The sequence below is a fragment of the Mytilus edulis genome, chromosome 3 (assembly GCF_963676685.1).
Source record: "Mytilus edulis chromosome 3, xbMytEdul2.2, whole genome shotgun sequence".
Classification (NCBI taxonomy): Eukaryota; Metazoa; Mollusca; class Bivalvia; order Mytilida; family Mytilidae; genus Mytilus; species Mytilus edulis.
In genome coordinates this window covers 101,977,656-101,990,923 of record NC_092346.1, presented here as the reverse complement: position 1 = coordinate 101,990,923, position 13,268 = coordinate 101,977,656, and the positions used below count along the sequence as shown (strand labels likewise).

Here is a 13,268-nt window from a genome sequence, read left to right as displayed (position 1 = left end):
CAAAATCAGATTGATAACGAAACTCTTAGTTATTGTCAAATTCGTAAACCATTTATCATGTACAGTTGATATTGAAACACATATTTTAAGGACAAAGGAATTACCGGATTGCTATCGATAGAAACAACACAAATATGAATTCACTGCATAAAGTCCCTCGTTATCCAGTGACTAATTCACAGGGATACTCGGCCAACTGCTGTAGGTCGAGTAATTTGTCATAACATCAAAGAAAAGTGCAATAAAGATATTATTTTACAAAAAAAAAAAGAAAAAAAGAAACAACACCAACATCAAATAATAAAAACCACAATGTACAGCACCGAAGCTAAATCAAGATCAACATGAACCTATGTTAAGAAAAAAGGGGTGATCTAAGTGCTTCAGAAGAGTAAGCAGGTGGCGTTAACTTTCTCCAGATTTAATTGGCCCTTTAATCATTCTACCAAGACGAATAAAAAGTTCTGAATATGAAGCCGAAGTCGTGTACATTGAGAAAATAATGGTTTCTTTGAGGAGACCTTGGTATTGCAAATGTTTTCCATTTAGTGTGTCATTTAAATGTACCGTTGCAGTTTTCTTCGTCTGAATCGTCTCGACAATTTGTTTCCCCATCACATCGATCACCCCATGCACAACCACTATCTCCACATGTCATTTGACCCTCTGCACATTCAATGTCTACAAAATAATAAAAGCAGGTAGACATTCAAGAAATATATTAATATGACTTCGACAATCGAAAAAAACAAGATATACTATGCATCTTTCAAAAAATAATAAAAATAAATGTGAGTTTACGTCAATGAGACAACAGATCAACGACAAAAGTGAGAAACACATTTAAAGGCCATTAGGAGGTCGACAAACAGTCTTCTAGATATATGTTTGTTCAATATGCAAAGCTTTGACTCGCTTATCTCGAGAATTTTAAAGTAGCGAATAAATTGTCAAAAGTGTCTTTTTAAAGATTCCTCTTCATAAAAATGACTGAGTTTGATCCTGAATGTAGTCTGATTGATATTTTTCAATCTTAATTCAGTGTATGAGAAATGTTTGTTGACTGCCTTTAGTTTTCTTGTGTTCCCAATGCAAAATGTTTTTATTAACTAGTAGTCCTCCGATTTCTTTTTGAAATATTTCCCCGTTTTCCACTTCCACTGGAATGTGGAAACTTGTTCCAATGGACAATTGTTTAATCATTATTTTTTTATTGCAAAATAAACAGGTCAAATTTATCTAATAACTAAAATACTATATTCATTTTGTCATAACAATCCTGTATTACCTGTGCAGTCTTTTTCGTCTGACTTATCTTTACAATCATCCCATCCATCACATACTCCTCCCTTCGTACAGGTATGATCGGCACATTTAATGGTACCAGTTGGGCACTCATAACCTAAATCAAAAAAACTAGTGATTAACTTCCATTTTACTGACTTCATGCTCTAAAAACCATTACCAAACAGTTAAACTGCTTATTTGCAAAATATATTTGATAAACGATTCAGTTGAGCTTTTTCTACGTATTTATACTTTTAAAATACTTTCTATGATTTCCTGTGTTCATTCAAGACTACGTTTGTTCACGTGGTTGTTACCAGTTCAATTGTTTTCATTTGATCCATCTTTAAAATCCATCCAACCATTACATCGTTCACCCAAGACACATATATGATCACGAGATTCTTACCTTCGCAATTGTCTTCATCTGAACCGTCTTTACACTCCAACCATCCGTTGCATTTTTCACCCAAGGAACATGTATGATCATTGCATTTTATTTTTTGCGTTGGACATTCATATTCTAAATGAATAAATGGGCGAGAAGTCAGTCTATAGTTTATGAATATGATAATTACATTTAAGAATACTTGTAATAATACCTTCGGTATCAGTTGATATACATTTGTATCTGTATGTAATATCCGTTCATTACAACACCTTAATGTGTTAAATTATAACAGTTGAAAAAAAACAGATGAAAAAAAACCCTGATTAAGTTGTTCGGATAGTTCCTTTGAACAGTTTTTTTAGGGTCAACTATATATCAAATTAACACTACAATAATCTATAAACTTCACTTTAAACAACAAACAATGCTACCTATATACGGAATAAACTTCACTTTAAACCACAAACAATACTACCTATATATGGAATTAAATCAACTGTACTCATATGTCAAACTGAGATTCTACCGATCTGTCTTACGTAGATTGACTGATCCCTTTAAATAACAAACAATGCTTCCTATATACGGATTACAATAAACTGTACTCATATGTCAAACTGAGATTCTACCCATCTGTCTTACGTAGATTGACTGATCACTTTTAACAACAAACAATGTTTCCTATATACGAAATGATCACTTTAAACAACAAACAATGCTTCCTATATACGAAATGATCACTTTAAACAACAAACAATGCTTCCTATATACGAAATGATCACTTTAAACAACAAACAATGCTACCTATATACGAAATGATCACTTTAAACAACGTACAATGCTTCCTATATACAGAATACAATCAACTGTACTCATATGTCAAACTAAGATTCTACCCATCTGTCTTACGTAGATTGACAGATCACTTTAAACAACAAACAATGCTTCCTATATACGGATTACAATCAACTGTACTCATATGTCAAACTGAGATTCTGCCCATCTGTCTTACGTAGATTGACAGATCACTTTAAACAACAAACAATGCTTCCTATATACGAAATGATCACTTTAAACAACAAACAATGCTACCTATATACGGAATACAATCAACTGTACTCATATGTCAAACTAAGATTCTACCCATCTGTCTTACGTAGATTGACAGATCACTTTAAACAACAAACAATGCTTCCTATATACAGAATACAATCAACTGTACTCATATGTCAAACTGAGATTCTACCTATCTGTCTTACGTAGATTGACAGATCACTTTAAACAACAAACAATGCTACCTATATACGGATTTCAATAAACTGTACTCATATGTCAAACTGAGATTCTACCCATCTGTCTTACGTAGATTGACTGATCACTTTAAACAACAAACAATGCTTTCTATATACGAAATGATCACTTTAAACAACAAACAATGCTACCTATATACGGAATACAATCAACTGTACTCATATGCCAAACTGAGATTCTACCCATCTGTATTACGTAGATTGACTGATCACTTTAAACAACAAACAATGCTACCTATATACGAAATGATCACTTTAAACCACAAACAATGCTTCCTATATACGAAATGATCACTTTACACAACAAACAATGCTTCCTATATACAGAATACAATCAACTGTACTCATATGTCAAGCTGAGATTCTACCCATCTGTATTACGTAGATTGACTGATCACTTTAAACAACAAACAATGCTACCTATATACGAAATGATCACTTTAAACAACAAACAATGCTTCCTATATACGAAATGATCACTTTAAACAACAAACAATGCTTTCTATATACGGAATACAATCAACTGTACTCATATGTCAAACTGAGATTCTACCCATCTGTCTTACGTAGATTGACTGATCACTTTAAACAACAAACAATGCTACCTATATACGAAATGATCACTTTAAACAACAAACAATGCTTCCTATATACAGAATATAATCAACTGTACTCATATGTCAAACTGAGATTCTACCCATCTGTATTACGTAGATTGACTGATCACTTTAAACAACAAACAATGCTACCTATATACGAAATGATCACTTTAAACAACAAACAATGCTTCCTATATACGAAATGATCACTTTAAACAACAAACAATGCTTCCTATATACGAAATGATCACTTTAAACAACAAACAATGCTACCTATATACGAAATGATCACTTTAAACAACGTACAATGCTTCCTATATACAGAATACAATCAACTGTACTCATATGTCAAACTAAGATTCTACCCATCTGTCTTACGTAGATTGACAGATCACTTTAAACAACAAACAATGCTACCTATATACGGATTACAATAAACTGCACTCATATGTCAAACTGAGATTCTACCCATCTGTCTTACGTAGATTGACTGATCACTTTAAACAACAAACAATGCTACCTATATACGAAATGATCACTTTAAACAACAAACAATGCAATCAACTGTACTCATATGTCAAACTGAGATTCTACCCATCTGTCTTACGTAGATTGACTGATCCCTTTAAATAACAAACAATGCTTCCTATATACGGATTACAATAAACTGTACTCATATGTCAAACTGAGATTCTACCTATCTGTCTTACGTAGATTGACTGATCACTTTAAACAACAAACAATGCTTCCTATATACGAAATGATCACTTTAAACAACAAACAATGCTTCCTATATACGGATTACAATAAACTGTACTCATATGTCAAACTGAGATTCTACCTATCTGTCTTACGTAGATTGACTGATCACTTTAAACAACAAACAATGCTACCTATATACGGAACACAATCAACTGTACTCATATGTCAAACAGAGATTCTACCTATCTGTCTTACGTAGATTGACAGATCGGTTTAAAGTAGTCTGTTCACCATTTGTTGGAGACGAAGACTGTTCCTTTTAGTTTGACGTGGACTGTTCCCAGTGGTCTAACGACAATTGTCCTTATCATGATATGTAGACTGTCACCTTTGATCTGAAGTGGACTGTTCCCAATACGTCTAACGTAGACTGTCACAATCTGTCAAACATAAATTTTTCCCATGTATCTAACGTAGTCTGTCATTATCGCTTTAACGTAGACTGGCTCAATCGGTCTAACGTAGACTGTCAACATCGGCCTAACGTAGACTGTCCCTATCCGTCTGACGTAGACTGTCACTAACGGTTCAACGTAGACTGTCACCATCGGCCATCGTAGACTGTCATTATCGGTCTAACTATTTGTACCAATCGGTCTAACGCATATCAAAATGTTCTGAACACGTGGTCTTACCTTGACAATTGTTTTCGTCTGATCCATCATTGCACTCTGCCCATCCATTGCATTGTTCGCCCCAAACACAAAAATGGTCCTCGCATTTAATTTTTCCCGATGGACACTTATATTCTTAAAGAAATATGGAAAAACAAGTAAAACACACACACCAATGTATAAAATTATTCATACTGCTTACACTTGCGGGACACTTGATTTTCTTATGGGTTTCATGTGCTTGGTCTTTTGTTTTTCTATGTTCTATTATGTATACTCTAAAAGGTGTTGTTTGTATTATTGTTGCTTTCCGGTTTATGCCATGGCATTGTCAGTTTGTCCTTATGGTATCTTTGATATCTTACTTGCACAAGATATCTAAATGTAAAAGTGTTCAATCAATTTATCTCTGCACCTATCTTGAAAATTTGTTTTCTAAAATAACAGAAAACTAAACAACATTTTATATTCTATAGCTAGGAATCCAAAGTTTTCAATGATACAACTGTTTTAAAGACAAAAAGACAAAAATGCAAAAACATTCAGGTTAATGCATAGCTTTGTAAACAATCAAACAATGTATCAATAGACGAAAACGAAGTCTGACAGATAATAAAAACGAAGACAGCTGGATTAGAGGTTACTTTCTTTGAACATAAACAATAGCTTGAGTGAACAAGTTAAAACTGTTTGTGGGTGCTCGATAATCCATTAATCTTTGTCAATGGCGTTACATTACATCACAAAAACCTATTGTTAACATTTTTTTAACAGAATGACTGAGCAGGTCGATACAAAGCTCAGATATATAAGTAGACATATTCTCCATTTTCATTCTGGATTTAAATAAAAAATAGTTTCTTCCAAACATAAAAGTCAGTCAGTACAACTAAATATGACTTTATTGTAAATACGACATAAAAGTCTGACATAAGTATGACCTTGTGTAAAATCAAGGTATAAGTATGACCTTGTGTAATATGAAGGTATAAGTATGACCTTGTGTTATATCAAGGTATAAGTATGACCTTGTGTAATATCAAAGTCTAAGTATGACCTTGTGTAATATCAAGGTATAAGTATGACCTTGTGTAATATCAAGGTATAAGTATGACCTTGTGTAATAGCAAAGTATAAGTATGACCTTGTGTAATATCAAGGTTTAAGTATGACCTTGTGCAATATCAAAGTATAAGTATCACCTTGTGTAATATCAAAGTATAAGTATGACCTTGTGTAATATCAAAGTCTAAGTATGACCTTGTGTAATATCAAAGTATAAGTATGACCTTGTGTAATATCGAAGTATAAGTATGACCTTGTGTAATATCAAAGTGTAAGTATGACCTTGTGTAATATCAAAGTATAAGTATGACCTTGTGTAATATCAAAGTATAAGTATCGTCAGGATGTAAGACAATAATTGATTGAACCAGAATACCAATACGTGCTAAATTGTGGCAAAAAAACCAACAAGTAATATCTTAGAACTGATACAAACAACATCAAAACATCGTATTACAAGGTGGAATTGATAACTTTCAAACATAAGATTAGTAATAAGAAATAACATGTTCACATGGAAAATTTAGATACATTACAAAATTAACTGTCTATGAAGTAAACGACGGAAACTATTGTTTATATGAAGTATAAAAGAAAGTTTACTGTCTATGTGGCATGCATAAAAAATTAATTATATATAAGGCACACAAAGAAAATACACTGTCTATAAGGTATACATAGAAAACTTATATCATGTTTGGCATCCGACTTTTCCGCCTTATATGTCTACTTGTACATGTGTCTATTGCCGAGATAAATAATAGGAGGTGGGTGTGCTTCATGTTAACCGTTTAGGAACATCAGCATATAGTTAGTGGTTTTTTTTCAGGAGCAGGCATTATTGTTTCGTTGGCTTTTTTCTTGGAAGTGTTGTAAGTTGGTTGTTAGAGCGGTCTATGAAATATAGTTGGTTATATTTTTGATGTTATATTTATTCATAATAAATAAGATAAAGATATGTCGTTTGGTTTGTGTGTTTGTTACATATTCTTTTAAATTAAAACTTTCAGATGAAGATAAAGACAGTGCGTTAAAGATCCTTTGCTCAAACATTAAAATAATTAATCTAAAGGATATTTAATATTTGTACATTTAGCTAAATGATTTTTATATTACACTATCAATTGAAATATTGATATCCTATATTTTTAAATACACTTGGATTTGTATATAAAAAAACGATCAAGAAAGTAAATAAAATTAAAGCAACTATGAATATATAAAAAGTCTTCTTAAGTAGAATGATTGTTAACTTAAATTCATATTTTTGCTTGGGAACAAAACATGTAATAGACGGCTCCTCGATTGATATTCAGCATACTGTTAATTCAGCATATTAACATAAACAAAACGAGAAAAATGCACGATGGACAAACAACTGCAGAATAAAAAGATATTAGTAGTAGAATTTACTATATAAATGAACTGATCAGTACTTATGAATTGAAATAATTAAACAATACATTTATCGTGTTTTATAGTACCTTCACAATGTGCCTCATCCTCACCATCCGAACAGTTTTCTATTCCATCACATCTATCTCCCTGTGCGCATGTGTCATCTTTACATTTAACGCTTCCGTACAAACATTCATATTCTGTAAAATATTTTTCAACATCTATATATCTGTTATTTTATAATAATATTTTTTAAACGATTTCTGATGTCAAGCATATGTTCCAAATTTTAATGCCTTTTAAGACCATAAATCGTACAGTTTTTAATTTTGATGCAATAATAAAACTGAATTCATTGAATAACATTCATTAACATCGTTTTCCTCGGAAGAAAAATTGAAACTTCCTATTCAAATTGAGAATAATCAATTTTATCAATCAGTTATGATTTAGTTTGAATTCAAAGTAACGAAAGAATCAATATCTACAATTCTTATAATAGTAAACACAGACTTCATATTTTCGTTTCGCATATAGAAGAGAAATCTTTATCACAGTATAGCAAGTTCTATCAATAGTAATAACGGCTAACGTTGATTCATTATCATTCGTGGGGTATCATTTTATATTGTTTTAGTCCTACCTTTTAAAGAAACAAAATAAATTCAATTATGTTACTAACTTTATAAAGTATTGTTACCTTTGCAATTTGCCTCGTCCTCATTATCTGGGCAATTACTGACGCCATCACATCTGTTGTAAATTGGTGTACACGTCATACTTTTGCCACAATGGAACATGTAAGTTGCAGCACAATCAGAAGCTAAAAAATGAATAAGCATGGTTAAATACTCAGAATTTTTGAAATATCTACAGGACAACAAATAGTCAAAAGTGTAAAAAAGGCATTCATAATGTTCAATAGCAAAAAAAAACCACGAAAACACTACAAGCTTGCCTTCACAATTGTCTTTATCTGATTAGTTTTTGGCGGTTGAAGAGCTCATCAGATCTTATGCTTTGTCTGTTATTGTGTATATATATATTTATATATATACAACAATATCATCCCAGCAATGTTAGATCTGTAAATTTGCAAAAAGTTCTTCCCTCGCCGGGATTCGAACCCATGCTTCTGAGATATCGTGACACCAAATCGCCTGTATTGTAACCGGCGCGCTAGACCACACGACCACCATGGCTTCATAAAAATGAAACTTTCGGTGGCCGGGTGTTACCTTTCCACGTCAGTTTTAATCTAGCGTTGTGCTACAGTACATGATATATAAGGCATGAAGATGTTATTTTTACAAATCAGCTGAATTATCTATAGTAAAGGATCATACAAATTAATGTAAGATATAGTCACAGAAATAATTATATTAATAAGTATATTTATATATAATATATATATATATATATATATAAGTGTCTAAGAATGTAACTTTAACACACTAATGAGTGTTATAAAATTAGTTGTTATATTTTATATATTATTCAAACAATATTTCGCTAAACAAATTAGCTTCATCGGGTGTGTACATCTATCTAGGTGAAATCGGATGCATGACAAAAAATATCTTTGTAGCTTGAGCTACACAAAATTCGTGTAAAAGTTTAACATATTGATTGATGGTCTATATAAAACAAATTTTTGACGTTTATTGTACATAACAATTTTTAAATCTAAACAAATAGTTGTTTTAGTTAAATAGAATGAAATTCATGATTTATTCCTTTAGTTTTGGGTAGAACTGTTTTTCTTCCCTCTCATTAAGTCCATGAGGTTCAAGAGTACGTAGCTGATGCATCCAGAACCTTTCTCTCTGTTTTCTCTTTTCGGAATTTTGGTTTACCTCAATTATTTGAAAGGTGATATTATCAAAAGTATGTCCTGTTCTTAAGAGGTGTATCTTAGTTGGACAGTTTCTTACTGTTACTTTTTAGTAACTGCATCAGTTTATTTACAAACTGATCCACACCTAGATAGATTGAATATTGATTGTTGCTATTTTTAGACACTATATATAGCCCAGGTGGTCGTGTGGTCTAGCGGGACGGCTGCAGTGCAGGCGATTTGGTGTCACGATATCACAGTAGCATGGGTTCGAATCCCGGCAAGGGAAGAACCAAAAATTTGCGAAAGCAAATTTACAGATCTAACATTGTTGGGTTGATGTTTAGACGAGTTGTATATATATATATATATTTAAATTGCTTAATGTTTTGAGGGATGTATAAGTACCAAACCACGTTCAACTAGTTTACTTTAGTCAAAATTTATGAATATATTTTAACGGCCGTGTGTTTTAAACATCGCAGACTCTAATGTAACTACACTACCGTTGTCAAATCTGAAATTTTTACAAATTTAGACCGTTCAGTACTGTTTATTTGGAATTCTTATTGACGCAATCTTTCTTGTAACATCATATATGGTGACACCTTTAAAGCTTTAGAATTGTGCTAGTTCATATCGCACATTATTATTTTTATTTAAAGCATATATTTAAACTCCCTGATGTAGTTAGTGATATAACCTATGTCGTGTTTAACAAATTTTTAGAATTGTGCAAGCGTCTTACCTGATGTTCGGTTTGACTTTTTTATTGTATAAATTTCAAGATTATAACAGCGTAATCTAAGTAGACTGATAATTGATTCATTCAACATCACAATCATATATACCGATGAAGGATATCTGTTATCCGAAATATTTATAAATAATTACATTTATAGTTCCTTTTTTTATCATTGGTGTTGTTATGTACTCTTTTTAGACGTTTATATAATTTATTTTATTGTGTACATGTATCGTTACTTGTAACGATCCAGCTCTCACGTGGGAAAAATCATTGACTATTATTCAAACGTTTGAGTCAGTGACAACTCTACAACAGATGTATCCATCGGATCGCCATCAATGATGGTGATACATGGCTGTGTACATGATGTATATACAACTCGTCTAAACATCAACCCAACAATGTTAGATCTGTAAATTTGCTTTCGCAAATTTTTGGTTCTTCCCTCGCCGGGATTCGAACCCATGCTACTGTGATATCGTGACACCAAATCGCCTGCACTGCAGCCGTCCCGCTAGACCACACGACCACCTGGGCTCTCAAAAAAAGAGCTTTCGCTTGCCGTGTGTTACCTTTCCTCGTCAGTTTTAATCTAGCGGCGTACTACAGTACATGATATATAAGGCATGAAGATATTATTGTTACAGATCAGCTAAATTATCTATAGTAAAGGATCCTACAAATTAATGTAATATACAGTCACAGAAAATAATTATATTTATAAGTACGTCTGAGTCAGTGACAACTCTACAACAGATGTATCCATCGGATCGCCATCAATGATGGTGATACATGGCTGTGTACATGATGTATATACAACTCGTCTAAACATCAACCCAACAATGTTAGATCTGTAAATTTGCTTTCGCAAATTTTTGGTTCTTCCCTCGCCGGGATTCGAACCCATGCTACTGTGATATCGTGACACCAAATCGCCTGCACTGCAGCCGTCCCGCTAGACCACACGACCACCTGGGCTCTCAAAAAAAGAGCTTTCGCTGGCCGTGTGTTACCTTTTCTCGTCAGTTTTAATCTAGCGGCGTACTACAGTACATGATATATAAGGCATGAAGATGTTATTGTTACAGATCAGCTAAATTATCTATAGTAAAGGATCCTACAAATTAATGTAATATACAGTCACAGAAAATAATTATATTTATAAGTACGTCTGAGTCAGTGACAACTCTACAACAGATGTATCCATCGGATCGCCATCAATGATGGCGATACATGGCTGTGTACATAATGTATATACAACTCGTCTAATATATATACGAGTCTAAATTGAAAACTACGTTCAAACCTATGATTGCGTTGGATAAAAACCGCAATTTTTATACGTGTGCATGTAAAACAAATTTCGTTGTAGAAGGGTTTAAATACAGCACAAACAATATGTTCCAAAAGACCAAAAAAGGGAAGAAGTATATTTAAACAAAACGCATTTGACTAACAGGTCGAACAACTGATGTTCTTTATGCCGGCGTCACACTGTCCCGATTTTTACGCCGATGGCAACACGATTATGGAAATGTTCAAAATCGGGACTGATCGTATCCAGATCGGGCTATTCGTAGTGCCATCTTTAACCCTCGTAGAACCATCGGCCACTTTTTCTAGCCTTCGGGGACAACTTCGGGAAGGGTTCTAAATTTTTAAACATGTTAAAAAATCCCCGAAGGTGCGTCCGATGTTGAGGGTTCGTATTGAGTTCGTATCACCATCCTCACCATCGTAATGTCACCGTTAATGCATCTTTGAACATCGTATTGCATTCGTGTTTCCATCGTTTCCATCGGGCAGTTTTGACATTACGATGTCTACACGAATGAATCACGAAGTTACCCGAAGGTCTTACGATGGCAACACGACTTCGTGAAGACCTCGTAATTCCGTCGTGTTGCCATCGAATAAAAGTACGAAGGCGACAAGATGGAACTACGACGGCAATAAATCCAGCTAAATGTAAGTTAATTTTCGCGCTAAAATACATTTAAAGTGCCATGCGCGATATGCACTGGTCAGTCTAATACGACAGTTAAGAAAGACGTTCACAAAACATGGAGCTTATATCATATGATTCTATGAGAACAAGAAAGGCGACAGCGTTGTTTCTATTAATTCAAATGGAACAAGAAGAGCAGCTATTACAGGCTCAGGATTTACTTTTACAAGTAAAATATTATTTTTTGGTCAATTTTTCATATCAAGTAACATAATGAAAATCATAAACGCGCCTCGTACACCAACACTGCAGGAAACCAACTTTTTCTTCATTATTCTGATTTTTTATGTACCGTCTGAGTTGTTATCCCACGAATGTTTACTCCATAAACATTTTGTTTTCTATGTCATATTTTGCCGCATTTGTTGCTTTCCCTTCCTTTTGTCTATATTATTATGATATTCTCCTAGAAAGAGCTCTTTTTGAATAAAAGGGATCAACGAACTCATATTACCTTACCTTTAAGATAGATCAGTAAACATGGGAATAATTATGGGTGATTATTAAGACTAGTGCACACATTTTACAGTTCAAACAAGGCAATGCCGAGCGTGGCACCCCCTCGTATGTAACATATTGGGGACAAATATGGACACTATATTTGTATATGACACATGCAGAAAATGGTAAATTTGATACATAAACTATTTTTTTAGAAATCAACCAAAACAATCAGTAACTGGAAATACCTTTAATATTGTCTTTAGAACCAGCAGGTAAAAAAAATGAGCAACCAATTTCCTGTGTATTATGCTATTTCAAGGAGAAAAAACAAGTCCATCTTCATGACCTTGGCCTTTGGCATTGAACGTAAAAAATGTCAGATCATTACAAGGAGGAACAATATACCAAATGTGATATTCTTAACGAGTAACACCATACCAAGTTTTGAGCATTTTGGTTCTAGAGTGTCCATAACAATTTTATCTACACGCAACTTACATGTAGTAGGCGGGGGATAATAAACTAAGTTTTATAAGAATTAGACAAAAAGACCGATTTCCCGCCTATAATTTAAATGCATCGTAAGCTGTACACGACGTCTTTTAGACATCGTATGGCCATCGCGCCATCATCGTTATCTATCGTGTAGCCTTCGTAATCCATCGTGTAGCCTTCGGCTGAGATATGAAGGTTAAATACCCGTCTTCGGTTAACCTTCGTATGTCCATCTTTTGCTATCGTATACAATTTCGGCACCATCGTATAGACTTCGTTATTCATCGTACTTGCTTCGGTCACTTTTTGG

General features: G+C 33.4%; 1 protein-coding gene across 3 annotated transcripts in view; it reads right to left on the bottom strand.

Annotated features, from left to right (window-relative positions):
* The window catches only part of LOC139518016 (uncharacterized), a 29,718-nt gene that overhangs the window by 4,078 nt on the left and 12,372 nt on the right, over nucleotides 1-13,268 (bottom strand). For 2 of the 3 annotated variants that reach the window (XM_071309642.1, XM_071309643.1), the window contains 6 exons: nucleotides 8,127-8,249; nucleotides 7,513-7,626; nucleotides 4,985-5,098; nucleotides 1,697-1,810; nucleotides 1,289-1,402; nucleotides 568-681 (listed from right to left, as the gene is read on the bottom strand). In XM_071309642.1, the coding sequence (XP_071165743.1) occupies nucleotides 568-681; nucleotides 1,289-1,402; nucleotides 1,697-1,810; nucleotides 4,985-5,098; nucleotides 7,513-7,626; nucleotides 8,127-8,249 (693 nt within the window). The remainder of the gene's footprint in view (nucleotides 1-567; nucleotides 682-1,288; nucleotides 1,403-1,696; nucleotides 1,811-4,984; nucleotides 5,099-7,512; nucleotides 7,627-8,126; nucleotides 8,250-13,268) is intronic. The other variant, XM_071309644.1, reaches the window with a different exon arrangement.